A 17,820-nucleotide genomic window follows, 5' to 3' on the forward strand; every position below is an offset into this window, starting at 1 on the left:
AAAGAAACAATTGTTGCTTGTGTTCGTGTAGTGGGATTGCAGTATCCTTGGTCATTTTTTGCAACAGAGTCTGATTCCTTGATAAAATATTGTATCATCTTTTAAATCTCGTGTTAATTGTACTTTTTTAAGTTGTTTTTTCCAATCAAAAAACATTATTTCTTGGTATCCTTTATTTTCAGTTTCGGCTTTAAAATTTGAGGGGTTGTTTATTCTAATGTGTTGTATACAATTTTTATCATGGAGATCGTAAGTTAATCTTCCATGTGCTCCGTGGAGTGGAAATTTTTCGTCTAGTTTTATATGACCTTGGTATCTTTCAAGTTCGGCTTGATGTGCAGAGTCTGGAAAAACTTGAAAAATTACCAATTTTCTGGTTGTGCCTTTGTTTGATGTAATTTTAAATCATTTAAGTTCGTTTTTACAATCTTCAAGGCTGAGATGTAATAGTTTTTCCATATTACTTTGGTAGAAAGATGCATGATCTAGTCTTTTTTATTTCCGTTTGAGACTTGAGAACAATGTACTTTCTTTTCGGAAAATTTTGCTGTGAATTTTTATCCTGTTAGTGTTGTAGTTCGTGCTTTTGAGTGTAGTGTAGCTATTATGTTTGTTTTTTCTATTGATTGTGGTTCGGATTAGCATTGAGTGACTTGATTTATTGCATTTTTATGTAATGTTATTCGTTCATTTTCTTCACTGTCATAGTGTGTGACTAGTAAATGCTGGGGTCCTGCTCGGGGGAAGGGTTGTTTTGATCGGATTTTGCGAAATTAAGAAAAAAGGGTCTGGAAAACTAGTATCTTTAGAAAATATTTGTGTATGATAGTCCTGAGTATGGATTATAAAAAGTTATATATCCAATTATCTTTTTTTTTGTATCTATCGTATTTATAGATTACTTCTGTGGTTATAAATGGGGGAGGAAAAGGTTGAGTTGTTATATTTTTTTTTTGGGGGGGAGGTAAAGGATGGGGTGAAATATATTATTTAGTCTTACTGTGATTACAATTTTTAGTCTCAGATTATCCTGGGTAAGTATTTGTATGTTAAGTTCTTGTATATCTCTGTGGATACCTTGTCAGTGTTGTAATCTATTTAGTGCCTAGTTGTGTATTCTGTTACTTTCGTAATGTTGTACAAATAATGGAGGGGGTGCTACGAATGTATTCCAATCTAATCGTAGGTGTATATAATTGGTTGAATTTTCTCTATATCTAGCGTCGAGATTTGTAGGGAAGTTTCGAGGAAATGTTTGTGAGATTTGACTTAAAGAAGGGGTTGAGGGGAGTGAAAAAATTTCTGGTGGTGACATGAAACGTTTATTGGATCGTTCACTAAAATTGGTTCACTTTGAGTGAATGCTTGTGTCATCCAATATTAAAAGGGACTAAAAGGATTTTCTCGAATTTCTCCAGATGTAGGGGTTGAACCAAAATAATCTGATGGGATGTTTGATGTGCTTTGTTGTGATGGGGTCTGGGGAGTAATTTGAATTGTACTACTGGAGAGATCTATAGGATTTGCTATTGGTGAATGAGGTATGTTGAATTGATGGGGGTTTGCAAATTTCTATTTCGTCTTGGATGTATAAATTGTCTCTTTATTTTGAGCGTGTTTTGGTTTTTAATTTGTTGTCTTGCTCTAATAACATCTTGTTGGAGAGGGGGGTATATATTATATACTGGTTCGTAATGTGGTTCGCCTAGAGATGCTTGGCGAATTACTGGTTCTATTGGTTCGGACAATCGTGCGTGTCTTTATTCACAAGTGTATGATTGGGGGTTATTTGTTTGACTATTTGTTGGTGTTGTTGCAGGTTCTTGGGATAATGTTGGTAGGCACTGGCGTGGGGGTTGTTGATTAGCCTTTTTGGAAAAAAAATTAGAATTAATTATTTATGAAGGAATTTTATGTTCATTGTAATATTCTTTGCTGAAAAGGATTAAAAGTGTCGTTGCTAATGCGAAAGTTATGATAATCTTTTTTATACATTTGCACATTGTCAGCATGAGGGATGTCAGAATTGTGAGAAATATTATAAAAAGAAGAAAAACATCGTCTACTGAAAAGATGTTGGAACATTTAGATAGTTATTGAAATATAGTACCTGAGGAGGTGGTCAAGGATTTTGAAGAAACTAACGTAGGTTTGGACTAGGGAATAAAAAATGATGAAAAAGTTGTAAAAAGTTAACGGGAGGAGGATGAATATTTCTAGGGTATCGGATAGTAAGATTATACAAAATTTGAAAAAAATGGAAAATTGAAAAAAAATTTGAAAGATTATCTTGGAAATGGCTGATTGTTCGAGAAAGAAGCAATTGAAGAAATGATTTGTATCGTCGAATTATTTTTTTTCTGAGGCTGAATTCGGGTGTGGTCGGATTATTTATTACTTTTTTGACAAGTGGGTTGAGTTTTGGCACTTTTTGGTGAAGGAAAGTTTTGAGGGCTCTTAAGGGTCTTCCTAGTTTTGTTGTTATTTATTGGATGATTGGGGGTATCTAAGAGATATTTGTACTTTAGGCTAAATGATCATGTCCATTTTGTTCTTTAGGCTAATTTAATTTTTTTGCCTGAGGGATTTTTGAGGTCTAAGTTGGGACAAAATTGTTGATCTTTGTTCTACTTGATAGGGGAGGGTTGTAATATTGAGACTTTGTTTATTTCAGGTATCAATTTTAGCGGTTTGCTTATTTCTGACCTGGAGGTCCTTTAGTTATAGTTAGAGATACGCTTGATGGTGATTGTTTGTCGGCTAAAGAAGTCGTGTCAAAAATTAGGTGATGATTCGGAAAAGGTTTGTATTGACAGAAATTGAAATTGTTTGTTCAAGTGCTTTTCAGCATGAAATTTGAGAAAATATACGTGCTATGAAAATATCTTTTAAGAGGTGAAAATATTAATTAATTTCAAAGTGAATTCTGAAATTCAACTTTCTTTAAAATTTTAGATTATGGAATGATTGTTTTATTATCTTTTCGTGGCTGATTGCGAAGTCGCAATGATTGTCTGTGTGGAGACTTTTCTTTATGATCATGTGGCAGAATTTTTCTTCTGATTTTCGTTTTTTTTCTGTCTGTTTGATTTATCTTTTTGTTGTCTAAATTTTGAGATGTTTGTTTGTTAAGTTCTTTTTTATTTTTTTTGTTCTAATGGTTTTTGGATAGAATTCATATCAGTGCTTTGATTTTGTTTGCCATCGGAATTATTGTGGATAACTTTGAGTCTGTAAGGGAGTCTGAATGAGTCAGTTCGCGAAGAGTATACTCTTTTGAATAATAAAGTAAAAGTTTGTTCCAGTATTGAATAATTTTTTTTGTTTAGGTTTATAAGTGTGTATGTTAGATCAGTATGTTTATCAATTATTTGAGATATCTAAGAAGGGTTTTATTTCATAGAATGGTGATATCGGCTTTAATTGTTGTGGTTTTATGTTTGTGCCAAGATTTTAAATGTCTAATGACTGGATCAGTATTTCGATGTTTCTGTAATAATTCAAGTGTTATTTTTTTTGTTATTGGGAGAATAATGTTTTCAATTTCTTTTTTCGATGGAGGTATTGTATCCAGAGGGTCATGGAGGTTAAAAACGTTTTTTTGTATATTTTGAATCAATGTTTGGTGGGCCTGATAAATTTATATTATCAGTTAGGTTTTCTTTTTCTATTAGACGGAATAGATCTGTTTTGTATGATTTTTGTTTAATTGGTTTTTGCTGTGTATTATTTTTAATCCATGATGAATATGGTAATGGTTTAAATGTATTTTTCCTTAGTGTATCTGCTTCGTAATGATTATTTTGTCAATCTAAATCTAGCGGAAAATGTTGTAGATTATTAATCTGTGATTGGTCTATGTCAGTTTTTACTGCATAATTGCAATGTAATCTTTGTGAATTTTCGTATTTTGCAAGGAAAAACTTAAAATTTTGTGGTATTTCGACTGTTGTTTGTCTTGTTAACAATTCAGGTGGTGAATTTCTACTAAGAGTATGGGGTAGTGCGAGGTTTTTACCTGCTGTCCAAAGTTTGGGAACTTCAATAAAAGTAGTTGAAATCTATCAACTCTATGGTTTGGGCTTGAATTTTGTGTTAAAAGGAAAACTCTGGGTTTCTGATCTGTAAATAAAACTGTTGGATGTTTTCATCCAAGTATTAAAAAGTCATATTCTGTGAGTGTATGTATTATGGCTGTGCATTTTCTCATAAAAATAGAAAGTCTAAGTTCAGCTTGTGAGAATAGCCTGGAGTTTGCTGAAATTAGGTTCATCTTATTTGTTCCGTTCTGAGATTGTAATAATGCTGCACGGATGCCAACGTTAGATGCGTCGCAAATGGCATAAAATGGTTGGTCTGGATCTGGAATAGTATTTGATATTTGTTCAGTGAGGAGAATTTTGATTTCTTCAAGTCGGGTTTAATGCTCTGTTGTCAATCCAAAATTATTCTGTTGTCTAAGGATGTTGTAGAATGGTCTTAATTTTAACTGCATTTTACATACGTATTTACTTAAGAAGTTTAACATTCCAAACAATTCTTGTAAATTATTTTTATTGGAAGGTGGTTGAAGTTTTTGGATTGCATCTATGCGAGATTTAAATGGAGTTATAGTGTTTCTTTCTATAATATGTCCAAGAAATTTTAAACGTGTTAGAAAACAAAGTGATTTATCCGGAGCTGCTTTCATGTTTTTGTGTAGTAATATCTGATGATATTTTTCTAAGACAATGAACATTTCGTCTTTTGTTTGTGGTTGCATAAAAACATCGTCCAAACATGTGATTGCTTTTTTATTGAGTATGAGTGGTCGGAAAATTTTACTCATGAATGCTGAGAGTGCTGCTGGTCCTATGGAAATTCCATAGAATAATCTATTGAATTCAATTTGCTGATTTCGAATAACGAATTTGTAATTGTTCGTCTTACGGCACTTGATTATATGCACTATTCATATCTGCTGTTGTGAAATGTTTACCGTTTATTTTGGGAAAATTACTTGAATTGGTTCAATAGGCCAATTACATTTAGATTCATCAATAAATGAATTGAGGTATCTTGCATCTAGAACTAGTTTTAATGATTCTCCTTTTGCTAAAATGATAACGGGGTTTATAAACGTGTTACTTTTTGGCTGTTCTTCTTAATTTACTGGAGAAACGATTTCATATTGTTCTAGTATGTCAAGTAATCGGTTAACTTTGTCTTGTAAGTGAATTGGGATTTTACTTGCTTGTTGATTTTTGAAAACTGCATCAGGTTTTAGAGGTAAATTTAGTGATGCATTTACTTTTCCAACATCAAGTTTTGATTTTGCGTAAGATTTTGGGTATTTCAATAGTAGATCAGCTTATTGTTCAAATTCTTTTTGTGTTATCTAAGAGTGTTTAAAATTAAACATCGTTAAGAATTTTTGTTGTTCTTCCGTCTATTTTTATATTTGAAATGTTAGTTTAGAGTAAGTTGCTTTCGTGAAATAGTCTGTGTTCCGTTTTTTACTACTAATTAGATTATTAATCGATAATTCTTCGTCAAGAATTGTTGATTGACATAATCTAATAGTTAAAAAATGTTATTTGCTCTATACGCTACTTCCTTTGTGTGGAAATTTATTGCATTAGTTTCACAAAAACCTAAGAGTCCTAGAGGTGGGGTTATTTTATATGGAGAATTATTATATACATGTAAGGAAATCATGTCTGAATTTGAGTCTTTCATGTATTTTATAGATGAAATTGTTACTCGAAAAAATTCATGAATTGGTTTGAATTCAAAGTCAGACATATAATGAGGTTGTGTATTTTGTTCTTTATCATATTGGTGAACTTGTTTGATTGAGAAGTTATAAATATTACCTGCTAGTGGTTTCAGGTGTTTCCGTTCCTGATTGTATATAAGATAAAATTTAGAGAAAAATGATGGTTGTTTGTTTATTCTTTGAAAACATGTTAAAGCCGTGGTTTTCATTCTTGTGTATTTATCTTTAATGTGAGTTCTGCTAATTAATATATTTATAGTTGGTATATATTTAGTAATAAATGGGATTCCAATGATATTATGTTTTATATCTGTGATATGGAAGGTTTGCTTAAATGGTTTGCTCATTAGTTTATTTTGTTCCACTGTTCGAGTGGGAACGAGGAAAATTTGGAATAATTTGTTAAGGTTGATCCTTGTCCTGTTGCTAGCCTACTTGTTGTTTTGAAGGGTATTAATTTTGGATTTAAAACTTTAATTTCGTTCCATGTGGGGATGTTAATGATGTTTGATTCCGCTCCGGAATCTATTAGAAAAATCAATTTCAAGGTCTGGTGTTTAAAATTCTTTGATTTTTGGACTTTCTAAAAGAGGTGGAATTGTCCAAATCTTGTATTTTGGTAATTGCGTTTCTTTAGGTATATTTTGATAAATGTTATTTGTGCTTGAACATTCTGTGGGTTTTTCTTCTGTTATTTCTTCTACTAATTTTTCTATTGTCTTTTTACTGCTTATAGGTCTTGAATAATAATTTAAGAGAAATTGCTCATGATTTTGATGGATATTTGAGTGTATTGGTTGTTCGTATATAATAGGTTTGAAGTCATTTTCAACATTTATCTTGTTATTTGAAATTGCATTGTCTGTGTCACTTTCACTGTCTGTGGATTCGCAATTGATGTGGTTTAATTGCAATTCTGTGCTTTTGTTATTATCAATACTAGTGTGGCCTGTTTGAGTTTCTTCAGTTGTTTTTTTTTGATTTATTTGCCTTTGTTATTTAGGTGTACTACTTCTATAATTTTGTTGTGAATTCTGATAACGTGTGTTATTCCTATGTGGTGATTGAGAGTAGTTTCTTTGTCTGTTGTAATAGCTTGAATTTCTGTTCTGTGAATTTTCGCGTGATCTGTTTTGATAGGTATTATAATTTGATCTTTGATGGTTTGATCTATTGCTAGAATAATCGGGTGATTTATTATTTTGATATCTATGATTTCGATAATTTGAATAGTTTCTATTCCTATCGTTGGAATAATTTCGATTTCTATCGTTTGAAGAGTTTCTAGATCGATCATTTGAATAATATCTATTTCTAGAATTTGATAGGGAACAGGCATTAAACGAAAAGTCAGGTCGGCTTGAAATTGATCTGGAATAGTTTTTTCGATACTGACTATTTCGACTGTTTGATCGATGATCTGACAATTGAGAATCTTTGTGGATTTCTTCGATTTGGTGATCGTCCTTGATAATTCGGATTTTAGAGTGATTGTTGTCTAGAGTAATTTGAGTTATTTGGAAATGGTTTTCCCGAACTATTTTTACTATGAATGTTTTTGTTAGGTAAAATCGATCTTTTTTCATGTAGTGATAAAATGATTTATTTGGTTCTCTATTTTTTTGAGGTTTATTTTGATTATCTTGTTGTTTTTGCTGTGTCAGTATCTTTGGCAAGAACTGCACCATTTTTTGAATGATGGTTTACCTTTAAAATTTGGGTTTTTCTAGATGTTTAAGATTTCAGTGATTTTTTCAGATATTTCTGTATCGGAGTCGTGAACATTGTTTATTTGTGAAGTAGTGGTTTGGATGTTGTTGACATATTGTAGCTTTAGGTTTTCCGTTTTTTCTAGTTTCATATTTATTTCTGCTTGTTCTAGTTTATCTATTAAATTCCTAATGTCTAAATCTGGTTCTCGGATTGAGGAAGGATGTGATGCTCTCGTTTTTGTTGCTATTTTAAGCAATTGAGGTGCAAGAGTCAACATTAAGATTTCTGTCATCTTTGTGTTTTTATAATCATGGGTATTGAGTGAGTATGCTTTTTGGACTAGTGTTTCAATTCTCACTGCAAGTTGTTTAATTGTTTCATTTGGAAGTCTACGAATTTCATTGCATAAAACTCTTTGATGTTGTTTGTTTCTTTCAGAATCAAACAGTTTTGAGAAATCTTGTGTGAATTTTTTCCAAATGATTTTGTTTCTATAGGTAAAATTGAAATACATTTTTGGGCTGCGCCGTCATGTGTGGTTTGGATTAAGGCTGTGCGTCTATTATCCAATTTTGATGAAGTGGCGTATTTACTGGTTCAGGTCCTATGTTTAAAATCAAATTTGCTGTGACTGAATTTAGGTAATCTTCCACAGAGTATTCAGGGTCTGTGCCTTTAAATACCATTAGTGGCTTATTCGATGACATTGCTGATCTACCCATTAGGTATGGATTCATAGTCATTTCTAGTGATTCTGCGGCATTTGGCATTTGAGAAAAGTTTGAAAGTTGATTTTTGTTATTTCATGTTGTTGTAAATAATATGGCAGTGGGATTGCGTTTTGCATTTGAGTTGGTTGGTAAGATTGTGTATTGACTGAATTTTGTTGTTGAAAATTTTTGTTGCAAGGTAATGGATTATTTCTATGTTGTTGTATTTGTTCATCTCGTGTGTGTGGTTCGAAAATATCTGGTTGGTCAATATCGTAAGAACGAGTTTTTGGGTTGAATAAAATCGTTGATGATTTTGATTATTGTGTTCCTCATCAACTGATGGAAAATAATTAGATGTTTAATTAAGAGGTTGATTTCTTATATGTTATCTATTTGTATTATATTTATTATGTTGAAAAAATGGGTAATTTTCAGTTTGTTCTAGTGAGGATCGTGGTTGATTATCGGAATTTACTAAATTTGAAGTCGGTTGTGGTATTTTTTGACTTTGTGAATATGAGTAGTTCTGAGTATTCATATTAGAAGGTTTTGTTGTTTTTGAACTTTTTACATAGTTATAATTATGTTGTGCGAAATTATTTTTAGTGATGTTTTTTGTTTATATGATGGTTTTGTTACTGGTCGAAACGTTGGGTAGTCCATTTGTAAATAATTTTGAGCAACAGATGGTTTTACTGTGGATTGTATAATAAAGGTTTGTTGTAGCGTTGGGTTTTTTAGTTTTAGAGTTGTAAAATTGGGTTGAATAGGTGAAATGCTTTGTTTTGCTTCTGTTGTTGTTATTGTTTCAACTCTTTCTTCATTTACGAAATGTGATGGGGTTTGTATATCTTGTTGTGTGAGATTTCTTGTTGCGTTTAAATAGAGTTTAAACTATTATTTCCTGCTCTTTCAGGGAAGAATGAATTATAGTTTAAAGGTGTTGCGTCAATTGTAAGTGTGTATACTCTAACATAATCTTTGTGAATAGAGATTGTGCTAATTGCTTGATTTGATATATCTGTTGGTATATTAATAAATGATTTATGAGACCATTCAGGGTCCCAAACACAATCTGTTTGTTCTGCTATTATGGTTCCGTCATCTGTATTTTGTGGTCTAAAATTTTTTCGTGCTTGTGCAATAAAATCAATATTATGACTAAAATAATCGATTATGAACCTTGCTAAGATTTTTTGTAAATCGTGTTTAACAAGTTGTGTTATGTCATTACTAGTTAGATCTTAAATTTCTTTCAATTCTAATACAGATAAATAGCTATAGATAAGCGAAAACACATCGTTTGTGAATATTGACTTTGCTTTTTTTGAGTTTTGGTGTTGTATACTTTTTATGTATTTTTTAAAAACTTTTGAAATTTCAATATCTACGTAATCAGTTTGAATGAGATATTTGTCATGAAATGCGTTTGGTGATCTGATTTCTATTGTGTAGTTTCCATATTGTGATGTGAGACTACATATACCTTTGAGATAGTGGTCAAGAAGTCGTCTCTTGATTTTTACATTGGGAAACTGTTTTGTGTAAACTTTCTAGTGAAAACCCGTACAATTTTATTTTATAGTTCTAGTTCAAAATTTTTAGTTCTAATTCAAGTTTTGTTTGATTGCGCATGTTTCTACAGACAACCGGCTTATTTCTATTTCTTGTGATAATCAGCTGATTGATTCATTTTCGGGTTTTTGTTTCTTGAAGCATCGGTTTTTGTCTAAACAAGATTAATCATTATAACAAAACTTGGAACTTCCGACTCATTTTTTATCAAATTCGGTTAAAATCATCAAAAAGTGAGGAAGCAAAAACTTGCTTAACATTTCACCATAATAAATATGGTGCCACTTGTTTTTCCTCAACCAAAATTTTACCCCAAAAATGAATTAAATTGTTTTTTTTTGTAAACAATCCAGAATTACGCTGAAACTACCAAATCAATTGTTGAGAAAGTAATAATTAAAGAAGCCTCTCACGCAGCCCAACAAAGTTCTAGAAAACAAAACTTCCAAAATTTTGCGCAAAAATTTCGAATTTGTTTTCAAGCAAAAATTTCTATTTTTGTATAGTAAAAGTGATTTTTTCAAATCTTGAGAAAAAGATCTTTTTTACCCGAAATTGAGAAAAACGCGTTTGAATTATCGAATGTCTTTCGTTGTTGCCGGGTATTTTAAATCAGCACTGTATACCAAACTGTTGAAAGCGATGAGGACAATATGCCAATGTACCAATAAACTGATAACCAAAAAAACCATTTTTAAACCGAATATCTCAAAATGTGGAAATAAGCTTATTGTATGTAGGTAACTCAGCAAAAAAAAAAATTAGAACTGCAAGAAAATTGCAAAAAAAACTTTCAAATCCTTTGAAGCTAGAATTACTAATTGTCAATTGCTATTTGATTTGTCATAAAATTTTCTGATTATTTCTGTATTTCTGTATTTGAAAGACGAAACAATGACACATGTACCGGAAGTTTTAATGTTTCACCTAATACAAGAAACATGCAGTCAAAAAATCCTTTTTCACTTCCAAGTAAACAGGAGCCATGCACTTATTTGAAAAACATTCAAACACCGACAGGCTGTATTTTTAAAGGATTTATTTGACATTTGAACAAAAGCTTGATCTCTCCTTATCACGTTTCAGTAACGTTGTTTTGAGTACCTCCATATGTTTTATGAAGCTAAGCATTTCCATGACGATGTAGAAGAAAATTTTTTAACGATACGCGCTATTGAGCATTATCCATACTTAAAACCATAATATCAACAACTTTAAGAGAACTGTAACACATGTATTTTATTGAGATCAATAGTTGTTATTTAGTTTTAAATAGAAAAAAAACTAACTAAAATTTTGTGGTAATTTGCATTATACTGTTGATTGAAATTAAGTCAGTCGTCATTGAAGGCTAAGTTTTTTTCAAATATTTCCTTATTCAATCGTGGTTCCTAGTAACACATTTTAACTTAAAGTCGGATTCACACTAAAACAGGGATTTGATTTTAAATCATATTTTAAGTCACAAATTTAAGATATTATAAACACAATTCCCAATTTGATTCAAATTTGAACTACATCTGAAAAGCTATATCTGAAATTCGCATTTTAATTTTGAGATTAAACATTCAATTTATTCCTACACGAAAATTTCACGCCTAATCTTCGCATTTATTCTTGAGTGTAAAAAATTAACAAAAATTCGACAAAAACTCAACAAAAATTCGTTCATTAATGGAAGTGACAGTGGGCAAAGTTCTGTTCACGTTCTCTCTCCTTCTGGCTGTGTCTACTTGGGGTTTGCCCTTCTGTGCCCATGGGGTCCACGGCACAGTCAGTTCATATCTGAGAGTGGGGCTGTGGAAATACTGCACAAAGTATCTCACTACAGAGTCTTGGCAATGTCAGAAACTAGGTCAGTATACCAGAGGATGCGATTGCTCAAGGAGCTCATTACAAAGTTCTTGGGGGAGGGGGAGGGGGAGGATGCCAGAATCAAAGTAGCACCGTGCCGTAAGTGCAGTAATTTGGGGATTGTCGCACATTTAACTTTTCACCGCTTGCGGCAATTCTTACAACTTTTGCCCTTCTTAAATTTAGTGGCAAATACCCGGGTTGACCTCCATACACCGAAAATGGTTATCATACAATTCCATACATCAAGTGTATGGAAAAATGCTTGTCATACAATTTTCATACAATTTCTAAAAATGGTTGAAAACTGGTATAATTTTATTTCTGTGGCTGTTTGATTCTTATAAAACAGTCTGGTGATAAAAAACTGAGGTTCTCGTTTTTTGAAAAAAAATGCTTATCATACAATTCCCATATATGGAAATTGTATGACTGACATTTTTTTGATGGCGACACAGAAAATTTTTCAAGTAATTTTGAAAATTTGGTCCAAAAAATGTTCTGTTTTTTTTTCAACCGCAAATCGAATTTCGTAAGTAAACAAACATTTTTCGAAAAAAAATTTTTGCATGCAAAATTTATTATTTTGTGTGCATAACGTAGTCCTGGATACAATAAAATTGGCTTTTATTTTCTTTTCACTTAAATTTTTTTTTCAAAGACGCTGAAAATTCCTATTTCTTTTTGATAACTTGAGTCTGATAACTTGAAAATTCGAAAATTTAAAATAATCATCATTAAAAAATTTTGCCAAAAAATAAAAGTTCGTTACTTTTGTTATATCAATTGTGAAAAACAGCCAAATTCAGTTCGTTAGCTATGCATTGTAAATGCAAGACCGTCCAACCTTTGGTGTTTTGAGTAACCAAGGTCTTTGTCACTTGTGATCGGTTGCAAACGCAACCGAAATCTTTTCAGAAACAAAATTTAGAAAGAAAAAAATCAAAATTTTTGGTTTATGGAAAAACACCTATCATACAATTTTCATTTATGGAAAAATGTTTGTCATAGAGATTTCATACAATGTTCTGTACGTATGGCATTGTATGGAATTGTATGACAAGAAGTTTTTCATAAATGGAAATTGTATGATTAGAAGTTTTGGTCAACCCGGGTAACCGCAGCCCTAAAATATTTCGCCAAATTTCATTACTATATCTTGTGTGAGAGAGAGAGAGAGAGATGGGTATAACGAGCGAGAGGCGAAATGTACCACTGAGTATAAGAAGTACGAAATGTGTTTGGACGACTTTCTCCTGAGAGAATTCATAATCAAGACATGCGGGCAGTTGGGTACAGACAGCTATTGCCTTTGGTGTTAAACAAGTCGTGGTGTCAGCCCCAGAAGCGACTTCTTAATGTGATTCAGTTTTAACTTTGACCAGGGAATGTTTTCAACCTCTAGTTTTCAGTAGTTAAAAGTATAAATTTTTTTACAACATTTCGGAACTTCGTCACTAAAAAGCTAGTTTTTTTTGGCACTATATGACACAGCTTTTTTGTACAAGCGCGCAAATCGTACAAGCGCGCGAATCGGTGAAAGAGATGATTTTTTCAAAATTTCAACCAAGTTATTCTAAAGTACCGAAAAATCACTAATTCGCCACAAAAATTGAGCAGGAAAAACTTAAATTGTTATTTTTGAGGCAACCTCCTTACAAATTTTAAAACCAAAATCGTTTTGAGCCAAAAAAAGTTTGAAAAAACTAAAAAATTTTGTTGTGCGTGGCACTGCCTCACAACACTTTTGAGGAGGAAAGCAATTATGTTCAATTTTAAGTGCATATAAAATCAGAAGAGTTTTTTTTATTAAAAACGGATATCTGACTGAAATTTCACAATGAATTGATCTGTTTTGTAAGATAGTTTGGTTGTCTCGCCCAAAATTTTGTGTACTATAAATTCATGCTTCGGGACTGCAATGATTCATTCTAAGAACTGAAGTGGTTTGATTATTGAAGATGAGCAAGTTGAGAATATCGATGCAGTTATATGAAAGCTAAAAAAGCACATACGATCAAGGAAAAAACTGAATTTAAAAAATACAGATCGATTCGGTGAGGTATTTAATAGCAAAAAAGTTCGTAAGCTCATAAAAAAGCTGAATTGTAAAATATGAAATGTGTCGACCTTACTTTGTTTCAGACTTCTGGGAGAGGTCCGTATTCGAGGAGAGTGAGCTGGAGTTCAAACTGTCCCGGAGTCTGTTCATATCAGATCACGTGGTGTCAGTTGTACTGCCTCTGTTGCTCCTAGGTTATGGCAAGTGGGAAGGCAAGAGACCCCTGTTGGTCAGGATGATGCTCCCAATTGCAGCTATTCATGGTTAGATTCCGACTTATGAATTATTACCGTTTACGAATAGGGAACCGACTTATGAACCCCAAGTGTTCAGAGTATCCGGTGATTGTTTTTTATTCGCAGAATCCGCAGACGAAGACGCCGCCGCCGCCACCACCGCCACCGCCACCGCCACCGCTAGTTATAGTTAATGTCTTGAAAATTGTTAAGAATATCGTAAGATTCGACCCCCTCCTTGACCAAAGGGTCTCTGTTTTGGTATATTTGATGAAAATTTTAGACAGACCAATCCTAAAACTTTCTAAAAGTGCCTTTAGCGCCAATATATACTAATTTTGAAGGGAATTTTTGACCTTTTTTTCAAAAATTTGCTTGCGGCACAAATTTTTTTGGAAATCAAAACAGGGTTTTATAGTGTTCTGAGAGCGCCCGGAATATCAGTTTGGTCGACCTAAGATAATTTTTTTTAATTCCGCCCCCCTCGAGAAAATCCTAGATCCGCCCCTGGAATCAGCACTTAAACTCTTTAGCTCAAGCTGCTCAACTTCAATACCAGATGAACGAATGAACCGAATACTTTCAGTTGGTTTTTTTTCTGCTCGAGTCTGAAGTAACGTTTGTACTTTTTGATAGATCAGTTTGCCTGGGTTTTTCGATTCTCTTCTTTTTTTCCAAAAGTTCTATCTTTTGAAGATTTTTTTTTAAATTTTGTTGTTTCTGAATTCTGATGAGAAAAGTTCGGCGTTGTGTGCATGGTAAACCAATAAAATTAATTGAGGAAAATTTTAACACCGTCACAACCAAAGTTTTCACACGGAAATATAATTAAAAACATATATTTTTAATATTTCTATATTTTTGAAGTTTGCACTTTACTTGAGTTTATTTCAGTTCTGGTGTTGAACTTCGCGACTGCATCGGCTGAAATGGCGTATGATCGATTTGATCATCTGGAATTAGACTGGTCGCAGATTCTTCCAATAGTTGCATCCGCCCTCTCAATTGGCCAGTTCGGCCTGATGATAGCATTGGCAGTATATGACGCAAGACATATTAACGGATCCCAAAAGAGCAAATAAGGGCTGTTCTCGTGGCCGAAAGATCGAATGCGCTAAAATTCCTGAGCAATCAACCCTCTTCAACCTGTCAAAAACTGACTGATTTTCATGCTCATTTCATTCTAATAGTTGAATACTGACTTCTGATTGACTATAGTACCAGCATATTTTTCGCGTATTAAATTATTCTGACATAAGGGCCCCCGGGTAAAAACAGTAAATCAAAAAGACATCAAGTTTGAAAGAAACTTGAATCAAAACCATTTGTTAACGAACTTCGAGGGTTAAAGTATTTCCTGTAAAATTTGTCTGCTAAGGGTATAATCAATTTGCATAATTTTTTACGTTGAAATATTATCAACAATTTTTTTTCAAATATCCGCAAACTAAAACAAAGATTAAGTAAACTAATTACAAGCCAAAAAAAATTTAAAAATATTTTTTCAAGGATTCGAAATTATGGCGACGGTTCGTTTTTTGACTGATATGAAAAAAATGAACTTTAGCTTGTAGGAGATCAAGTATCATATTAAAGACAGGTTTTTGCATCCAATTATGGTCTTGGAGTTCAATCGGTTGTCCTGGCTTTTGAACAAAAAGCTAGGCTCAAAAGTTGTGATTTTGAACCTTTGAATAAAGCGAAAACTTGATCCTGTTTTGTACAATATTAAAACTTGAAACCTACTAGAAAGATCATTAAGCTGGAAACCTACTAGAAAGATCATTAAGCTGTTGACTTCTAAAGTTGTTTGATTCTCCTAAGTTAACAAAAAATTGGAGTATAAGTGCTCTGTGTGGTTTTTCTCTCAGACAAGTTTCGTTGATGAACACTTCTCGCTGAATGATTTCTCCTTATGATTTAAACTAATACCCTAATCTCCGCAAATAGCTTCACTTGCCATCAATCTCCTTAGAGTTACGGATCTTTAAAATTGCTAAATGGGCTAATTCTATTCACCCGCACTAGCAAACTCGAGATTGGAATTAATTTAAATCAATTTTTCTAAAGATAATATGCTGTACGTAAATAATATGCTGTACGAAAATCATTTATATACTTAAATTCAGGGGCGGATTTAGGGGGGGGGGGGCGGAAAATCAATTTGGTCGACCTAAAAAAAAAAAAAGGTCGTCAAAATTTTCGAAAATTTTTTGAAAATCCGCCCCCCCTCAAAAAAATCCTAGATCCGCCCCTGCTTAAATTGATTTAGAATGGATTAAATTAATTGGGTCTTTTTACTGATTCCGCCCAAATTTCCTAATTGTGCCGTTTTGTAATTTTCATTGTGTATATGATGAGAAAAACATACTGATAGCACTGGTTGATTTGGTTAAGGCAATCACTTTATTCTGGAGCCGACTTCTAACAAGGCCGACTTCTAACAAGGCCGACCTTTGAGCTGATACAAGTGGTCATTTTTTCCCTGGAGCTGTTTTCTGAGTTTTTTTTCTAATCTGGGTTAAACTCTGGAGCGTATATGAAACAATTTTGGGTAGTCTACCAAACATTCTTCATTTTAAGCCCATTATAATTCGACTTTAATTGGGAACAAAACAATTCGAGATGGTACTGAAATTCTAATCATTCAGATTAAAGCGGAACAGTTTCAGTTCAAGATGTTGAAACATTGATTTTTGGGCAGAATAAGTAGAAAATACTGTAGAAAAAATCAGTCTTTATGGATTTTTGCAAGGCAGTGAAATATATCAAAATCTCAACAAAATTAATTTAGTCCAAACCTTTTTGTTTCGAAACCTGAGCAAATTTTTGTACTCAAGAAAAATTCCCATTGGAGCGACAGTGTGAGTGTCACATAAAGAGTGCTCAGTATCAGTAAAATCTTCACGAAGTCTTCATAATTCAATTTCTTTGCCAACGTCCTAGGCTCATTTATCTTGGGTGAATGACATATTATTGAAACTCTCAACTTAGAACATTAAAAACAATTTTAGGGCGGAAAAATTACAAAATACTTAGAGATTTGTTTCAGGCCAAAAATGAACGCGAAAGCTAAATCAGAAGCATACCTTACAATTTTATTTCCAATTTTCTTTACTTTTTGAAAACCGAAAAAATCAGAAATTATATATTTCATTGTAACTCAAAACACGTATGAAAATGAAGCCAAAAATTTTTGACAAAATCGATTTAAATCGATTTAGAATTGATTGAAATTGATTTTTCGCAACATTTTTGTATCAAACTAAATAGTTTTAAAATCAATGCAAATCATACTTTTAGGATTTTGTCACCTTTTTTGTATAAAATTGATTGCATTCCATTTCTTGTCAGTACGGGTAAGATAGTTTAATACCGATGGAAAATAGCCGAAATTGCATTGAGGCTGCTTTCTTCTCCAAACTATTGCGTCAGAAGATGCTACTTTTTTACATTACGCCTAAATTGGAGATGTAGATTTCTGAAAAAAAAACTTCAGAGAAATTACGTCGTTTTTTTCATGAATCACTCTGAGCGGAGCTTTAAAAAGGAGTATATCCAAGTAAGGGGACCAAGATTGTATATTATATTGTTGTTTGTTAAGGTAATTGATATGTCATTAAAACAAAAACGAACGGACCAGTTCAGTAAACCGAAAGTTCATTATCAGTGAAAACGCGGGCAGGAGGCCAAATCCCTGAAAAGGCGTCCCTACTGGATGAGAGTATCAAGTAATTTGCTTTATCTGGTAAATTATTGACACTTCGGTTAACTTAACGCATACCAATTTGACTACTCATATCTATGTATAAACTGATATGCAGGGCCAATAGCATATCATACGTGTTAACATTCCATTCCGACTACCCTCCTAAAAGGATGTGAAAGAGCAAAAAATTAGATTGGATT

The 17,820-nt window shown here is 32.6% G+C and overlaps 3 protein-coding genes across 3 annotated transcripts in view; 2 read left to right on the forward strand and 1 right to left on the reverse strand.

Annotated features, from left to right (window-relative positions):
• Positions 1–17,820, reverse strand: part of LOC134845551 (cytoplasmic dynein 2 intermediate chain 2-like) — a 405,850-nt gene that overhangs the window by 129,984 nt on the left and 258,046 nt on the right. The gene's annotated exons all lie outside the window — the stretch shown is intronic.
• LOC134846147 (zinc finger matrin-type protein 2-like) overlaps positions 1–17,820 on the forward strand; it is a 209,456-nt gene that overhangs the window by 74,420 nt on the left and 117,216 nt on the right. The gene's annotated exons all lie outside the window — the stretch shown is intronic.
• Positions 10,895–16,023, forward strand: LOC134845784 (uncharacterized). The gene is made up of 3 exons (XM_063862865.1): positions 10,895–11,614; positions 13,759–13,938; positions 14,806–16,023. The coding sequence occupies exons 1-3, from the start codon at positions 11,434–11,436 to the stop codon at positions 14,991–14,993; spliced, it is 549 nt and encodes a 182-aa protein (XP_063718935.1). The 5' UTR covers positions 10,895–11,433; the 3' UTR covers positions 14,994–16,023.

The sequence above is a fragment of the Symsagittifera roscoffensis genome, chromosome 5 (assembly GCF_963678635.1).
Source record: "Symsagittifera roscoffensis chromosome 5, txSymRosc1.1, whole genome shotgun sequence".
Taxonomy (NCBI): Eukaryota; Metazoa; Xenacoelomorpha; order Acoela; family Convolutidae; genus Symsagittifera; species Symsagittifera roscoffensis.